This window comes from Macrobrachium nipponense, chromosome 2 (genome assembly GCF_015104395.2).
Source record: "Macrobrachium nipponense isolate FS-2020 chromosome 2, ASM1510439v2, whole genome shotgun sequence".
In the NCBI taxonomy this organism is placed as follows: domain Eukaryota; kingdom Metazoa; phylum Arthropoda; class Malacostraca; order Decapoda; family Palaemonidae; genus Macrobrachium; species Macrobrachium nipponense.
In genome coordinates, this window is record NC_087201.1 from 110897725 (window position 1) to 110916546 (window position 18822).

At 44.4% G+C, this 18822-nt stretch overlaps 1 protein-coding gene across 1 annotated transcript in view; it reads right to left on the reverse strand.

Moving 5' to 3' along the window:
• Positions 1 to 18822, reverse strand: part of LOC135221275 (cleavage and polyadenylation specificity factor subunit 1-like) — a gene marked incomplete at its 3' end in the record, with an annotated part of 70960 nt that overhangs the window by 26059 nt on the left and 26079 nt on the right. The window contains 1 exon segment of the mRNA XM_064259088.1: positions 787 to 988. Within this exon segment, the coding sequence (XP_064115158.1) occupies positions 787 to 964 (178 nt within the window).

Here is an 18822-nt window from a genome sequence, read left to right on the forward strand (position 1 = left end):
ATATGAAATATATATATATTTTATTCTGGTGTATCATAATATATATATGTATCCGGAGACTACAACAGGATTGTAGATGGTGATCTCTGCTGCAAAATCATAAATACAGGATTTCCTTATTATTACACTATTTTCAGAGTAAGTTGTTTCTTTAATGTCAACATGTTTCAGCCATCTCCCTGGCCATAATCTGGACGTTGCAAGGGACATTCTGAATGGGCATCGTTGATAGATTAGCTTTTACAGTAGAGGTAGGCGTGGTAGGATCCGGAGTCGATTTATGACTGGTTACCTGGGGGAATTTCTTCTCGGACGAAGCCTTCTAGTCGTATGCAGAAGTTGCTGCAAGCCCTGGAGTAGTTCTGGGATGAATCTTGTTGACTCTGCTCACCTTCTGCTAAATTATGATTGGTCTGTGCATCCTGTACAGCGCTCAGTGCTGGTTGCTTGGCAGCCATTGGAAGGAGGAAGGTTTCCTGTGTAGTATTAAACAAGGGCTTCTCCTTACCAATATGCAGGGCTTCCAGGAGGTGCAGGCGGTGGTGGTCTGGAGCTTGATCAATGATTTTAAAATTTTTCATAATGTCTCGTAAGGATATCATCTAAGTGGAACTTGTAGCTGTGTAATCACTTGGTAAGTTAGTAAGTTACTTATGTGAAACTCAAGAGTTAACTACCTTATTAACATGCTTCAAAAGCCTAACCTATTCATATTCTCTAAGGTGCAAATACATTAGAAAAATTACTACCAGAAAAAACTTTTGTAAAAACAGAAGTCATATTTACCTTCCGTTCTATCTTCGAGCCTATGTAACCTGGTTTGGACATCAGCAACTAACCGAAAGACTCTAAGAATATTTGCTCCAGCTACAACAAGAGATTTTTCACGATGATTAAAGAAATGGCAATAAAGGGAGTATTCAACACCCAATGGTGGGTGAGTGACTTTGCACAAATTGTACATTTTCCAGTTACAGCTCACAATAACCTGAAAAAGAAGATAACCATTAAAGTCCTCCATGTTTATAAAACTCAAATATCAGCAGATATATAAATGTCACTTTAAAATGAGAAATTTTTTATCAATTTGTATTTTTCATAGCTAACAAACCTGAGGTCTCAACAATAGAAAAAACCTTCTCACACCAGCTGGAAACCAATTCAAACAATCAAAGATTCTATAGCAAAGAAGCTGTGAGTTAATGATGTATCAATTACAATGTTCAATAAATAAGCTACAATAAAAATATGGTGCAAATTATAAAAATTATAAAATCATTCAGTCAACAATAGCCTCCCATATATTACATTCATAGGCTCGCTGCATACACACTCTTTTACACTTGCCTATCATTCCCAACCTACAAACAGGCTAAATAAACATATGTAGCACCCTAGACAATCATAAATTTTCCCAAATTAACATGTTTTTTATAATATTTTATCTTATACTATTTTGTAAAATTATAATTACAACTCACACAATATCATAATAGATAAGAATTACAATCACTAAAAAATTCTGAGTTTACTATTTGTTGTAAAATATTTAAGTAGTAAATTTACAGAGATCAAAGATACAGTAGCTTTTCTGGATTTATGCATTTTTTAAAAATATTTCTTTGCAAAATTACATGCATAATTAACATACTATCATAAAAGATAGGAACTAAAACCAACAGCAACCCCTGAATATATAAATGAGCAAATATATAAAACAATTTCATGTGAGAGATATAGTACATGCCCCCTTGAAGTCAAGTACACAAGTAAATCATGAGCCTCTTACAATTGGTGAGCTGAGCCAGTCTAAAAATGACAAATTTTAAAAGTAATTTGTATTTTCCCCAACATACAAACCTGAGGTTTTTACATAGGAATTACCATCACCGGAAGCTGGAGCAGGCTATTTTACAAAACAGAGTTGTTTGGTAGTTGCACTACCAGTGGGAGAGGTGAGGGGTACCTCCACCCCTCCCTTTGCTGAGACATGTAACCACTTGCCTTATAATAAGCCCAGGTAAACGAATGAGGGGTGGCTAGAGGTGGGCAGTTTATGTAAATAAAGACCTCAGGTTTTTATGGCAGGAAAAATACAAATTACTTTTAAAATTTATCATTTATTCCTACACAAATACAAACCATCAGTCTTTACATAGGAAGACTTACTAATTGGTGGGAGGATGAGCAGCCTTACTAATTGACTGGAGGTTTGCCTCACCTAGGACTTTTTCCTAGTCGTCCAAGGCCAAGCAAAGGAATCAGTGCCATGCTTCTGATTGGAGGAGCAAATGTGTGCTCGGCTATCAGACTTCTGGGATTTTCAAGTACTAATGGGTTGGAAAACAACATTACTCCAAAAAGTCTAGGAAGAACATTGTGTTGGAGACAATAAAGCTAAGATAAGTTATAGGTTATTTTTATTGTCTGTCCCTCTCTCCCCTTGCTAGAGAGAGGGTAGAATTTACTTCTATTAGATCATAACCATGAAAAAATAGAAAGGCTCATCAATCACCTGCATCTGTGTCTGTCCAATATATGACGGTCAAGAGGAATGTACAAGATTGAGAAAGGAGAGAGGCCAGTCACATACGACACACACACACATACTATCACTTCTATTACCCTACATTCTAGAACAGATGCTACCTGCCCTGCTAGGGGAACTGGATGAGCTACACTACTTGTTGAGCAGCCACAAAAGGACCCAAAGAAAAAGTGTCCAAGGACCTCAGGTAGAAGGAGGTGAATGTCGTCTGACGCTACCACACTCCTGCTCTCAGCACCTGATACAGTGGTACCTCAAGATACGAAATTAATCCGTTCCGAGGCGGCCTTCGTATCATGAGTTTTTGTATCTTTGGATCACATTTTTACATGTAAAATGGCTAATTCATTCCAAGCCCTCCAAAAACACAGTAAATTTCATAATAAAGCTAAATTGACCTATAAACAATGAAATACTACAACAATTTGGACCATTCAATACCTAACTTGATACGTACTGCTAATTACCTGTAAATAAAGTGTATTAGTGTACATGGTATACAAGAAATACTGTACGTATGTAGTAAAATGTGGAAGCTTACCTTTCGAGAGAGGCTATCTCCGAAAGTGGCGACAGAGGAGGAGGACAAACGGCAGATACGTACGTATCACTAACTTTACGAAACACATTAACATACGTAAACTACTTGACTTTACAAAAAATTAAAATACAGTTTGTTTTGTCTTTTTTTATTTTTACATTTTTTTTTACTTTTTTTATACTTACGTACATATACAAATTTCAACTTCATCACCACTTTCAGCTTTCTGTTTTTTAGTATCAATTGGATCTTCCCTTTTGCTTACTCCTACTAAAGGCCTCTTTAAAAAATAACTATCCAAGGAAGATTGCTTCTGCCTACTTTTCACAATGTTCCTGAAGCGACTCAGGCAAGCCTCATCAACTGCGCAAGCATACGACCTGTTTAAGCCTTTTCGGTGTCTTTTTCTACAAATGATTGCACTTTTATGAAAGGCAGCTAGAACATCCTTAATTTCTGCCGTTGTCAAAGGGTCGTCCTCCTCCTCCTCGCCGCTGCTAGAGAACTCCTCTTGAACGACGTTATGTTGCATGGCCTCCAACTCCTTCAGGTCATCCGTCGTAAGCTCCTCTTGGTGCTCCTCAAAGAAGTCGTTGATGTCGTCCTCATCGATGACCAGCCCCATGGACTTGCCGAGTGCAACGATCTGTCAAGATCTGGTTGCGAAACAGTTTCAGGATCGTCAACTGTTTCTGAATCTGCAGCATCAGCTTCGCCCAACGTTGAATCCCTCGAAGTCTCGGGCGGATAAGGCATCAGGCCAGTTTCCTCCACGAGGAATTCAAGGTTCGCCTCGAAACCTCCTGCCAAGCTTGGTCAATGAGTCGGATGCATATCACAACATCGAAATGCTCCTTCCAAAATTCACGCAAGGTGAGGTTTGTGGTATCGGTGATGTTGAAAAATCTCTTGAAAAGATGTTTCATATACAGCTTCTTAAAGTTCGATATCACTTGCTGGTCCATGGGCTGGAGGAGAGGGGTGGTGTTAGGCGGAAGATAAAGAACCTTGATGAAGGAATACTCCGCTAGGATATCTTCCTCAAGGCCAGGAGGGTGAAGCAGGGCAGGGCATTGTCCAACACCAGCAGACATTTCAGAAGGAGGCGCTTCTCTTCCAAGAATTTTCTTCACTGTCGGGCCGAAACAGATTTACCAACTCCGTGGACAAAAGCCGTTACTTACCCTGGCTTTCGCATTAGCCCTCCACATCACTGGAAGCTTCTCCTTAAGCATTTTGTGGGCCTTGAAGGCTCGAGGAGTCTCGGAATGATAGACCAGTAGGGGCTTCACCTTGCAATCCCCACTGGCGTTCGAACAAAGTGCGAGCATAAGCCTGTCTTTCATAGGCTTATGCCCGGGTAGCTTCCTCTCTTCCTCCGTGATGTACGTCCGACGAGGCATTTTTTTCCAAAAAGGCCAGTCATCATCACAGTTGAAGACTTGCTGAGAACTGTAGCCTTCCTTGGTCATCATCTCGTCGAACGTCTTTTTAAAAGCTTCAGCCGCTTTCGTGTCCGAGCTGGCAGCCTCCCCATGCCGCACAACCGAATGGATGCCAGTCCGTTTACGGAATTTCTTGAACCACCCATGCGAAGCCTTGAAGTCTGGGGTTGGTGTTGATGTCCCTTCTCCTCTGTCGTCTTCGGCCTGGGCAATCAAATCGGCGAAAATAGCGCTGGCCTTGTGGGAGATTGCCGTCTCCGGTATCGTATCGCCAGCGATTTCTTTGTCTTTTATCCCGACAAGAAGAAGCCTTTCCATCTCGTCGTGTACGTGGGTCCTCTTGCTGGACAAAATAGTGACGCCCTTGGAAGGTGTACCTGCTTTGATGGCATCCTTCTGCTTAAGGATGGTGCCTATTGTCGACGGATTTCGGCCGTATTCCTTGGCGATCACACTCAATAGCATACCAGCTTCATATTTCTTGATAATCTCCATCTTCGTTTCCAAAGAGAGTATCCTCTTCTTTCCATGAATTTCAAGTTTCTTGGGACCCATGACTACGTATACGTATACTGTACGTAATTATGTTATGTAGTACAGGCGGTCCCCGGGTTATGACGGGTCCGGCTTACAACGTTCCGAGTTTATGACGCTTTTAAAAAACACATACTATGATAAGATAAGAATCCTTTATTTTAGCACAGTTTCTCTCTCTCTCTCTCTCTCTTTGTATTTTCCAACGAAAATAATCACTATAATTCTCTCTCTCTCTCTCTCTCTATACTACAAAGATGTATGTTTTTTAGTATGATAAATAAATGATTTACTATTTTCAAATATTAATATTAATTTATACAGCAATAATATCAATTCATTAAAGAAAATACCATAGTGAATTAGTAAGATTTTAGCTTATATTTAAGAAATTATGGAAGAATGAAGGAAATCCCAGTCTTCTTGAAGTAACTTCCAGTAACCTTTTCTCAGATTCAGGTACTAAAACTGTCAGATATATAGAGTTCTGTGACAGCCAGGAGGGGGAAAATCTGAGGGAAGAGCTGCAGTGTTGCAATCACGTGGTCCTGAAATTTTCCCCTTTCTCTCTCTCTCTCTCTCTCATTTACTGAGACTCGAGATTTTTTATGTACTTGTACTATTTGTTTTTAATACTTTCAAATAATAATAATAATAATAAAAATAATTGTAATTACAAAATTCATGTGATAGTATTTTAAAGAAATACAATACGTACTAATCTATCCATGTCACTTTTAATTAAGGTTAACTCTCTCTCTCTCTCTCTCTCTCTTTCTCTTTTGCAACAAGATAATAATGGGTCATAGTGGTAACTCCCTCCCTCTCTTTCGCTGGAAGCGTTATAAGTATTTTTTGAGAGAACAGAGAGAGATAAACTCTCTCTCTCTTTTACCTAGATGAAAGAATTTTTATGGTACTAGTATGTAAAATGTTTATTGATAATTTTAGTTATTTAATAATAATAATAATAATAAAACTTTAATTACAAAAATCATAATGGTCGTATTTTAAAGAGATGAAAATGACCTTTCCATTTCACTTGTAAGGATAATTCCTCTTTCTTACTGAGATGAGAGAATTTTTATGGTAGATGCACGTGTTTATTATATTTTCAAATAATAATAATAATAATAGAAGTAGTAATAATACGATAACTAATTTCAAAAGAAAATTCTTCCCTTCGTCTTTTTCTGTATCAATTTCCCTACCTCATAACTCCAGTGACACTCAGAGCTTAACAATGCCATACAATGGTCAACGAATTTAATGGTTTTATGTGATCTCTCTCTCTCTCTCTTACTGAGATGAGATCATTTTCATGGACGTGTATGTAGTAATAAGTTTATCATTAATATTTTCCAATAATAATACTATAAGTACAAAATTCATATCTGAGTATTTTTAAATACAATAATCATTCCATTTCTCTCTTTTAAATACTGTAAGGACAACTCTCTCTCTCTCTCCACAAGATACTTGTCATACATTTGGGTGTTTCTATTTCTTCCTTTATCTCTCTCGCTCTCAGCAAAAGAATTGATAAAGAGACAAACATAATTGCACAGTCCTCTCTTTCTCTCTTCTCTGGAGAAATATATGTATTTTATGGGAGGGGGAAAATTGCCTACAGACATTCATTTCAATCTATTGAAACCATAAGGAGTTATTTCTCTCTCTCTCTCTCTCTCTCTCTCTCTCTCTCTCTCTCTCTCTCTCTCTCTCTCTCTCTCTCTCTCTCTCTCTTGTATTTTAATGAAAATATACAGTAATTTGTGAATACACAGTGTTGCACATGAAAAAAGTAAATTAGTGATAATTTTAGAGATACGGCCCTAAGAAAAATGATATTGTTAAGATACAATAAAGTTTTGTACATACTTACCTGGCAGATATATACTTAGCTATAGACTCGGTCGTCCCGACAGAATTTCAAAACTCGCGGCACACGCGACAGGTAGGTCAGGTGATCCACCATTTCCCGCCGCTGGGTGGCGGGGTCTGGAACGTATTCCCGTTTTCTAAGCCATAATTTCTCTTCCACCTGTCTCCTGAGGGTGGGAGGCTGGGTGGGCCATTAATCGTATATATCTGCCAGGTAAGTATGTACAAAACTTTATTGTATCTTAACAATATCATTTTTTGTACAAGTACTTACCCAGCAGATATATACTTAGCTGATCGGCACCCTTGGTGGCGGGCAAGAGACAGCTAAAAACAAAATAATACTTAAACTAAATACATTAAAAAACAGGGAAAAAACAACCTATGTTCTTGGATAACATAATCCATAGTTCCTACCTAATTGGGCTGAAGACTTCATGACTACTGTCGATGAGTCTGCTTGCCTCAAGAGTTTCAACGAGGAATGAACCTATGGTTGAATAAACTCTTGATCGTGTCAATGGGGGCTAGCCCCGCTTACGCGACAGAGCCTATACTGGATCGTACCAATGGGGCTGACCCACTTACATGGTAGAGCCTTGACCTTTTGTCATATCAATGGAGACTCGCCCTCTTACATGACAGAGTTAAGGTATAAACAAATCACAAAGAGCACTGAAGCCAATCCCGATCACCTGACCATGTTAGTCTTGTTACAATCTATGAATTGTAAGAGGGTCCCTATTCCCTCTGACAATTAACCAATAAAAACAACCACCAATAAACAGTAATTTAAGCCTTAAACTAAATAGGAAGGATTAGCCTCAGCCCCTTCTCCCAGCACTGAATTCGCCGAAACATACGCTCCCAGAGCAAAGCACTTTTCGTACGAAACTTTAACATCTCTTAGGTAATTCGAGGCGAACACCGAATTACATCTCCAAAATGTCGACTCTATAAGAGCCTGAAGCGACCATGTTTTGTGAAATGCCATCGACGTAGCTATGGCTCTCACTTCATTGAGCTCTCACTCTGAGAACCTTGAAATGCTCTTCTTCGCATTTAAGGTGAGCTTCCCTTATTACATCTTTTATGAAGAATGTAAGGGCGTTCTTAGAAATCGCTCTTTTTCGGATCTCTTACAGAGCACCAAAGACTTTCCTCTGTACTTCAGCAACTTCTTCTTCTCCAGGTAGAACTTGAGTGCCCTGACTGGACACAAAGTCCTTTCTAGTTCTCTCCCCGTTAATGAAGATATTCCTTTTATCTCAAAGCTTCTTGGCCAAGGCTTTGAGGGATTTTCATTTTTCGCTAGAAAAAATGGTTGAAGGAGCAAAATCGCTGAATCTTTTCTTAAACCCCACTTTACCTTCCAAAGCTTGCAACTCGCTCACTCTCTTGGCTGTTGCTAACGCAAAAAGGAATAAAGACTTTCTTGTTAAGTCCCTAAAAGAAGCTGCGTGAGACGGTACAAATTTTTCCGACATTAGGAACTTGAGGACCACATCCAAGTTCCAGCTAGGCTTCTTGATTACATGTCCTTTCGTGGTCTCAAAAGACCTTATAAGGTCATGAAGATCTTTATTGTTTGCAGATCTATTCCTCTATGTCGAAAAACTGAGGCCAGCATACTTCTGTAACCCTTCACTGTTGAAACTGCTAGGTTACAGTCTTTTTCTCAAATATAGGAGAAAATCTGCGATTTCAGTTACAGAGGTACTGGGAGAGGATATTTTCTTTTCCTTACACCATCTTCTAAACAACTCCCACTTCGACTGATATACTTTAGAAGTGGAGACTCTTCTGGCTCTTGCAATAGCCTTCGCCACTTCTCGTGAAAAGCCCCTTGTGCTCTGACAAGTCCTTCGACAGTCTGAAGGCGGTCAGACTTAGAGCGGGGAGGTTTTTTTTGTGAAACCTGTCGAAGTGGGGTTGTTTGAGAAGATCGTTCCTTAGTGGAAGCGATCTTGGAAAAGGGGAAAATCCACTAACCACTCCAGCACATCTGTGAACCAATCGAGAGCCGGCCAAAAGGGAGCGATGAGGGTCATTCTTGTTCCTTCCGAGCATGCGAACTTCCTCAATACTTCTCCTACTATCTTGAAAGGAGGAAGGCGTAAGCGTCCAAGCCCGTCCAATCTAGCAGAAAGCTGTCTACTGCTACTGCTTGAGGATCCGAGATCGGGAGCAATAGGTTTTCTAATCTGTGATTCTTGTTGGTCGCGAACAGGTCTATATTGGGCCTTCCCCCACAGATGCCAAAGTTGTTGGCAAATCTGAGGATTGAAGAGTCCATTCCGTGGGTAGGACTTGTTCTTTTCTGCTTAACAGATCTGCCCGGACATTTTTCTCTCCCTGCACAAACAAACCTTGTGAGGAGAGAGATACTTCCTTTCCTGTGCCCAAATCAGCAGATCCTTTGCTGATTCGTACAGGGAAAAGGAATGCGTCCCCCCTTGCTTCTTTATATAAGCGAGGGCTGTTGTGTTGTCCGAGTGAATCTGAATCCCCAGACCTGAGACCTGTTCCTCGAAATGAACCAAAGCTAGATGAATGGCTGTTAGCTCTTTCTTGTTTATGTGCCAGGACACTTGTTCTCCTTCCAAATGCCTGACACCTCTTGCGAACCTAGGGTCGCTCCCCACCCTGAATTTGAGGCGTCTGCAAACAAACGCTAGGCGAGGGTTCTGTAAGCGAAGGAGATTCCTTTGCTTAGTTTCTGTGGATCTAACCACCAACGGATATTCTCCTTGATCCGTTTCGAGATTGGAAAAGTCTCTCCCAGACAATTGTTGGACTTCCAATCCCACTTCTTCAAATAAAATTGAAGGGTCGTAGGTGAAGTCTTCCTAAGGAAACGAACTGTTCCATCGAGGAGAGGGTCCCCAGCAAGCTCATCCATTCCCTCGCGGAACAATGTTCTTTCCTTAAGAAGACTGACACCTTTTCTAGGCAGCGTTGTCTCCTTTCCTGCGAAGGATACGCTAGAAAATCCCGAGAATCCATCTGAATCCCCAGATAGACAATACTTTGCTGGGGAGTCAGCATGGATTTCTCGTGATTTACTAAAAGTCCTAAGGACTTTGTCAACTTTAGAGTAACTAAAAGGTCCTCCAGACATTTTTCCTCCGATTGGGCTCTTATTAGCCAATCGTCCAGATATAACGAGATCCTGATCCCTTCCAGATGTAGCCAATAAGCTACATTCTTCATGATGTCCGTAAAGACTTGAGGGGCAGTCGAAGTCCGAAGCACATCGCTCGGAACTGGAACACTTTCCCTTGGAACATGAACCTCAGATACTTCCTTGCTGCCGGATGAATTGGCACATGGAAATACGCATCCTGAAGGTCCAGGGACACCATCCAGTCCCCTGGACGAAGAGCAGATAGAACAGAGGAAGACGTCTCCATCGAAAATTTCTTCTTCAAGACAAAGAAATTCAGGGCACTGACGTCTAGAACTGGTCTCCATCCCCCCGATGCTTTCGGTACCAGGAATAGCCGATTGTGAAGAATCCTGGAGACTGGAGATCTTGAACCAGTTCTACAGCTTCCTTGGAAATCATCTGTTCACTGCTTGCAACATAGCAAGCTTTCGACCGGATCCGAGTATCTTGCGGTCAACTCCCTTGGAGTTGTCGTCAAGGAGGATTTTTCCCTGAAGGGGATCAAGTATCCTTTTTTCAGGATAGAGAGGGACCAGGAGTCCGCTCCCTTCTGCGCCCAGACTTTGGCAAAGTGGAGTAGCCTGGCGCCTACTTTCGTCTGGAGGACTTGCTGTTCATCTAGACTTCCCGAAGGACCTTCTAGATGGTCTACTCTTTCTCTCTGGTCTTCTACCTCTAAGAGGGGCTCTAGAAGAGGAGGCCCCTCGAAAGGGCTGAACAAAAGAGGGTCTCTCTTTCTTCTCTATAGCACTGCCGGCCTAAACTTCTTGGCTGAGTGCGTGAGAGATCTTGAGTTGCCTTCTCCGTAAGAGATTTCGAAACCTCTCTAACCGGTCTCTTGTGGAAAAAGGTGCGGGGATAAAGGATAAAGGAGCAAAAAGAAGAGATGTCCTTTGCAAGGGTGATACTGCTCTTGCTAAGAAAGAGCTAAAGACCAGATCTCTTCTTCAATACTCCCGTACCAAAAGAGAGGCAACTTCCACAGAACCGTCCATGACCGCTCTGTCCAGGCAAGCCAGGACGCTCGAAAGTTCCTCCATGGAAACAAAGTCCGTGTCCTGAGCTCTCTTTGCTAAAGCTCCTAAAGCCCAGTCCATAAAGTTGAAGACTTCTAGGGTTTTAAAGAGGCCCTTTAGAAGGTGGTCCAGCTCACACATGCCCCAAGTCGCCTTAGCAGACAGCAAAGACTTCCTCCTAGCAGAGTCCATAAGGAAGAAACAAAATCCGCATCCGCGGAAGAAGGCAGACCTAACCCCATCGGCTCTTTGTCTCGTACCACCTTCCTGGTTTGCCTGTTAACTTGGAAGGGGGCAGGAAAAAACTGTCTTGCCCGCTTCCCTTCTGGAAGTCAACCACTCTGAAAAAGTTTTTAAAGCCTTTTTTCATACAAAGAGCGGGGCGCATCTTAACGAAGGAAGACGATTTGAGAGCTTTAGTGCTGGACATCAACGATCCTGGTGAAGGAGGGTCCGCAGGATGAAGGGAGTCTCCGAACTCCTTTAGCAGCAAAAGAGAAAGTCTCTTGTAGTCCGAAACTGCTACATCTACAGGCTCTTCGTCTTCCGATACCTGGTCCAACTGATCTACAGAAGGAGATCGTTTTGGAGTGATCTGGCTCTTCCCGGGAGAAGAACTCCTTTCCCGAGAAGGGGAGCGCGGAACATTAGCACTCCTATACGAAGAGTGAGGCTCCTGTCTGTCGGCAACACTCTTGTGCCTACTAGACTCTTGTTGTCTATGTTCGTCGGGTTCGTGGCGCTTGCTAGGCTCCTGGCGTCCTGATTCAGGGCGCTTGAAAAGATCCCCGCGTCCTGAATCCTGACGCTTAACAGGCTCTTGGCGCCCTAACACTTGACGCCTAACGTACTCCTGGCGTCCTGTTTTCTGGCGTCCTAACTCCTGGCGCCCTGACTCCTGACGCCCTGACTCCTGTCGCCCTGACTCCTGGCGCCCTGACTCCTGGCGCCCTGACTCATGGCGCCCTGACTCATGGCGTCCTGGCTCATAGCGTCCTGATTCCTGCCTTCTAGCCGAATCCTGACGTCCTGAATCCTGCGTTCTAAGAGGTCTCTTGACGCCCTTTCTTGCGTCTTGCTGCCTCTTTGCGCCGTGTTCTGGTTCCTGTCCTGAAGACCCAAGGGATCCTGATACCTAAATCGGTTTTTCCGGTTTCCTTGCACCTAAACCGATCGAGACTTCTGCTCGATTCGCTGCGGTTCTAAGAGGCGCTTCGGGAAGAAACAGGCCTATAGGGCGAAAGGGCTCTTCTCTCAGGAGAACAACTCCTATCCGACGAGTCTCTCGACGAAGGCGATAGACGCCCTGGAGATCGTGAGAGTTCTCTCCTATACGAAGAAGGACGCTTAGCGGAACTCTTAACAGGGAGCGAGACATCCTTCCTCCTTGTAGAGTCCTTAGCAAAAGAGCCTACGAGCGAAGCTAACTGCTCTTGCAGATTAACCAAAAACTTCTTGGTCGGATCCTGAAGAGGCATCCTCTTGTCTAGTCTTCTTAGGTCCCGAAGGCCAATCCTCGGGAAAACGCTCTGGGCTGGAGTCAGCCGCGTCTCCTTTAGGCGCCTTCCAGGCTCTCTTCAAAGGGCGCGAACGGGAGGCCGAACCTCCATCCTCGTTTAGGAGAGGAAGAGTCTGAGGCCGAAAAACACTCCTTTAGGACGCCTTTTCTGCGGCAATCCGAGGCAGCCTGGGACTTAACAACAGGATCTGCCGAAGGGACGCCTGACCGTTGGGGATGTTCTGCATCCTCCCTGCGGCTTTCGACATTCCTCCTCCCCTGGTCCTGGGAGTTTGGAAGAGGTCTAGGCCTAGGAGCAATGAGGAACCGGTCAGACGCCCCCTCCACTGCACTGGGGACACTGCACAGTCACTATCACCACTCTTACCTTGGTTTAGAGCTCGTAGCTGAGCTTGAAGTTTCTTAATTGAAGCTTTTACATTTTCCCTCTCTGACGAAGAATCTTTGGATTCAGAACAGGGAGAAGCAGCTGAGGCTAAGGGAAAATTGTTAGATGGAGAGTTAATTTCTTGTTCTAAGGAGCAAGATCTACTAGATGACCTAGCTGAAGCCTTCTCACTCTATCTCTCTCAGCTTCCTAACATATGATGATAATTCCTTCCATTCAAGCTCCGTAAGGTTCTCGCATTCCACACAGGTGTTAATAAAAGAACATTCATTCTCCCTGCATTTAGCGCAAATACTATGCGGATCCAATGCCGATTTAGGCAGCCTAACCTTACAGTCTTCCCTACTGCAAACTCTAAACATAGGTGAAGCCTTAGCGTCAGACATCGTGAAAGAGTAGTCAAAACCAAAGTCGAAAAACAGTCCACAATAAGCGTATGCCAAGCCAGAGAAAAAACAGAATACGTCACCAAAAAACCAATCCAAATTCTCAGCAAACGAGTTGAAATCCAAGATGGAGGAACGAACAATAGGTGTTGTCCGTTCAACCGACAGAGAAATTATGGCTAGAAAAACGGGAATAGTTCAGACCCCGCACCCAGCGGCGGGTGAATGGTGGATCACCTGACCTACCTGTCGCGTGTGCCGCGAGTTTTGAAATTCTGTCGGGACGACCGAGTCTATAGCTAAGTATATATCTGCTGGGTAAGTTACTTGTACAAAAATTGCAAATTAGTAGTGAAATTTTCCCTGTGGACATGTTTTCAAGAACGTCGTTCCGGCTTACGACGATTTTCGGGTTACGACGCGTCTTAAGAACGGAAACCCCGTCGTAACCCGGGGACCGCCTGTACATACATATAAGTATGGAGTAAAGTTCTCACACAACACGATAAAGTATACTACGTACAACGAAATCACTAATGAATTTACGTTAATAAACGAAATCGTAAGAACGAACAAATACCGCGTGCGTACGATAACGATGCTGGTACCGAGTGGCCGAGGCACGCCACTACGTAGTAGATGCATGATGGGAGGGATGCTGACCAATAGGAGAGAAGGATCTCATGGCAGTGACTAGCATCAGGAACCAATGGGAGAGCAGGAGGATGGTGGCGAGTCTACTCAGTTGGCGGCGCGCGAGTTTCAAAATTGTTATCGGTGGTCCGGGCGAATCTCAGACTTTACAGCAACAACCTTTTGTATCTTGAGCAATTTTCGTATGTAGACCCGTAAAATTTTTTGTATTAACTTTCACATCTCAGGTTTTTCGTAAGTTGAGCCTTTCGTATCTTGAGGTACCACTGTATACCAACTGATTCTTCTTGAACGCAAGGGAGGACGCAATGCCCTAACTTTGTGAGTTCTGGGATGGAACGCAATCGAGTCATCCTTGTTTGACAGTGTGTATGCCCCTTTGATGGTTTCACGAAGCCAGAGAGATATTGTGTTCTTGGACAAGTCTTTCTTTGTTTTGCCAGTGCTAACAAAAAGTCGTTGACACTCAGGCCTGAGTTGCCCAGTCTTTTTAAGATAGTGCCGCAGGACTCTAACTGGACCTAGTAGCATCTCTTCTCAATAATTACAGGCAGTCCCCAGTTATCTGCAGGGCTTCAGTTCTCAGAGGGGTGTTGTTAAGTGGAAACTGCCATTAACCGAAACTCTGTGATTTATGGCGGCATAATGGCGCTTATTATCGGCGCCATAAGTGCCATTATGGCACCTCTGTTAGGTATCTTATGGTGCCATAACTCATTAGGTGCCAATGACCAGAACTCGGCCCATTATGGCCCCATAAAACTGGTTTGCTGATAACCAAGTCTGCCAATAACCAGGGACTGCCTGTACCTACAAAGTCCTCTGGGAAGATAAAAAAGGACTCACATCTGGGATAAATTCGAGCAAAACAGATCCCCATCCCCTCGAGTGTTTAACATCATAAGAAAGAGCATGAAGTTTGGATACTCTCTTCACTGATGCCAGGGCAAGCAGAATTACAGTCTTGAGGGTCAGATCCCTGTCTCATGACTCTCGTAGAGGGTTATAGGGCGCACGAGTCAAGCTCTGAGGGACAAGAGTCACATCTCGCTCAAGGGGCCTGAGTTCCCTGGGTGGGCAATATTTTTCAAAGCTTCTCATCAGTGAAGATACCTCCCAAAAAGAAGAGCGATCTATTCCCTTTAGGCACAGGACCAAGCCCAGGGTGGCTCTGTAGCCCATAATTGCCGAGACAGAGATGCTTCTCTTTGCAAAGGAAGACTAAAAAATCTGCTGCCTGCTGAACAGTAGTTCCGACTGGAGAGAAACCCCTTTCACAACATCAACCACAGTAGATGGCCCATTTCCCTTGGTAGACATCCATAGAGGATTTCAGAAGATATCCAGATATCTCCAATGCTGGTTGGTGAGAAAAGCCTCTTGTTCATAGGAGACACTGGATAGTCTCCAGCTGTGAAGTGATAGGGGATCTATGGACTAGTAGAACCTCTCTATGTGAGGTTGACAAAGAAGATTGTGCTATGGGGGGATTTCTCTTAGTGCATTGGATAGTAGAGCCAACAGGTCCAGGTACCACTTGGCATGTAGCCACTTGGGTACCACCAAGATAATTCTGAGATTTGCAGTGATCATGACCCTGTTGATCACTTGATGACAATGACAGAAAGGAGGAAAAGCATAGGTGTCTAGATTGTCCCACAGGTGCTGAAAGGCGTCCTCCACTGCAGCCCAGGGATCCGGGCCAACTGAGCAAAACACGTCTGAGAGTAAGGACCATTCTGTCCCTTTCACTTGACCCTGAAGGCTGAGTTTGTCCGCTACTACGTTCTTTTTTGCTTGGGATATATCTGACTAACAAATCTAATGAGTGTGTGCTATTGCCCACTTGTGCACTTGCACCATCAACTGAAGAAGCTGGCAGGACACTAGTCCCCCTTGCTTGTTGATGTATGCCACTACTGTGGTAGTGTTGCTAATTAGTATCACGGACTGCCTCATTACTCAATCCTGGAACTCCTGAAGTGCCAGGAAGGCTGCTTTGAGTTCCAGGATGCTGATGTGCAAGTGCTTGTCATTCTGCTTCCACACAACTGAAATTAACAAGTCCTCCAGGTGTGAGTCCCATCCCTCCCTCGAGGCATCTAAAAACAGAAGCATCTCAGGAGGGGGAATGTGTAGCTGGACTCCTATTACGAGGTTCTTGTCATCTAGTCACCAGGCTAAGTCCTGTCTCACTTCTCTCTCGAGAGAGGAATGGGAAGGGAAGGCGGATCCCTTGTTTGAGACCTGAACTTTTTCATTCTACACTGGAGGGAGCAGAGGTGAAGTCGCCCATGAGGGACCAGCTTCTCCAAAGACAACAAGTGACCAAGAACAACTTGCCACATTCAAGCTGGTTGTTCCTGCCAGAACAGGAATAACTGCACTGTCTCCTTTGTTTTGTTTGTATGGTGCTTTTACGTAGCATGGAACCAGTGGTTATTCAGCAAAGGACCAACGGCTTTATGTGACTTCCAAACCACATCGAATGTGAACTTCTATCACCAGAAATACACATCTCTCACTCCTCAATGGAATGCCCGAGAATACAACTCGTGGCCACCAAGGTGGCACGCCAACACCATACCAACCATGCCACTGAGGCGCTGTGCTGTCTCCTTGAACTTGCTGATTTGGAAGTCTGAGGGAAAGACTCACTGATGCCCTATCTATCAGCATGCCCAAGTATTTTATCCTGTTTCGGTATGAAGTCTGAAGTCTGACTTCTTGAGATTTATTGCAATGCCTCTGCTGCGACAAAACTCATGGAGACAATCTCTGTCCTGAGGAAACTTCAAGTGAGAGCTTGCCGAGACTAGCCAATCATTGATATATACCTTAGATGACATATCCCATATGAATGAGCCCAAGTTGAAACAAGGGCGAACACTTGTGTGAACACCAGTAAAGCAATTGACGACCTGAAGTAAAGAGCCTTGAATTGATACACCGTCCCATTGAGGATAATGCGGAGGTACTTACGAGAAGACTCAGGTCCAAAAGCCTCGGTCAGGCAAGTTAAGACGGTGTTTCTCCTCTTGAGGACCAGGTTTGCCCACAGGTTTACAGTCTGGTGGGCTAGGTAGGAAATTGCCCTACCTCCAGACTGGCACAGTCTCCCGAAAGTGGAATCCTCTCCAGGAACCATAGCCTCTGAGGAGGCTGCACGTTGGCCACCGAGAGAGACCACAGGTTCAACCAGAAGACTGCCTGGAAAGCTGCAAGAGCAGTAGGCTCCATGGTTGCTGCTTCCTGCTGTGAGAGGGAAACTGCCTCAGCAGTCAGTTACTGCAGTGAAAGGCCGGGGTCTAGGCGAACTAAACCCAGGTCAACCTGCTGAGCCGACAATGGCCTCAGTGAAGGTTGGTAAAAACACTTCTGGCGAGGCAGAGGAGGAAGCAACTTGTCTGAACAAGTTTGATCTGAGTGAGTTCTCTTGTCTGGAGACAAGATCATCCACTTGTTCTAGAACCCCGTCAGAAAGAGAAGACCACAGCAGCCCCCCTGAAGCTTTGGGTCCCTTCTTCGGCCCCCACAAGGCCTCCAGTTGAGAAGGACGGTTTACTGATGAGGCCACAGGTCCTTCCCCTAAATCATTGTGCTGACAGATCAGTGCTATGATTTCTGCAAACGTCCTCTGTGTCTTGGGGGATGTCCGCATCTTGTGGCAAAGGACCCTTGAGTCCCTCAAAAGTGCAGTCTTCCCGATCTGCTCTCCCTTCAGCAGGGGGAGAACCTCACTAGACCCTTGAGGTCCTTTCTTCACTACTCCAGCTTATGTCTTGCTTGGACCAAGAACCAAGTCAGGAACATCAGCTTGATAAGCAGGACTCCTCTGAGAACCTTCAATGGAGTCCTCCCTGTTCACATCACACCACCCAGTAAAGCCCCAAGAAGTTGAGGGAACAGGTGAAGAAAGCCCAGCACTCTCACCTGTCCTATCCGCCAAGTGGTCCGGAGAGGTAAGCCATACACGACCATCAACCTGCGGTGTTAATTGTGATCTAGGTCTAGGAGAACGCCTCCACTTTGGCGAGGTGCTATCCTGAGAAGAGTGAAGAGGTTCTCGCAAGGCAGACTGAGTACTTGGCTCAGTGATGCTGAGCTGCATCCCCAGTTCAAGCCGAGCCACCCATTTTGCACGCCCGCGACAGGAGACAGGGAAGAGCTGAGTGAACTGCCTGACAATGAGAGCATTCATTCTTCTCACGACGTGTTCCAGATTCCTTCGAGACTGAAGCCCCTGTTGAAGGCATCAGTCTGGGCCTCTGGCCGAGTGCCAGTAGAGGTATTGGCAGGGAGAGTCAAGGCACTTGTGTGCCTCTTCTCTTTTTCTCGCCCTGTGCCCTCCATGGTAAAGAGAGAGGATCCTCCATTCACAGATCGGGATGTGCAAATATCAGCACGGTTTGGACATTCAAGGTATCTCGGTCAGACTGAGGCCCTGACACAACACGTCTTGGGTGAGCTTCTTCGAACTAGCAGAGGGAGCAGGTACTGAGGTACCCACTCCCTTGGCTCCCGATTCCAAATGCCCAGTACAGGTCTGCAAACTGGGAGCTTCACCCTCAAGTGAGGAAGAGCTAACGAGAGAATCATCTGCTCCCTCTGAAAAGAGAAGCAGATCCCTAGTTCGTTACCTTCTTCAAGATGGCAGTGAAGTCCTTCATCCAGGCAAGATGAATCAGAAGGAGCAACTGCAGGGGCAGGGATAGGCTCCAACACTGCAAGTATGTCA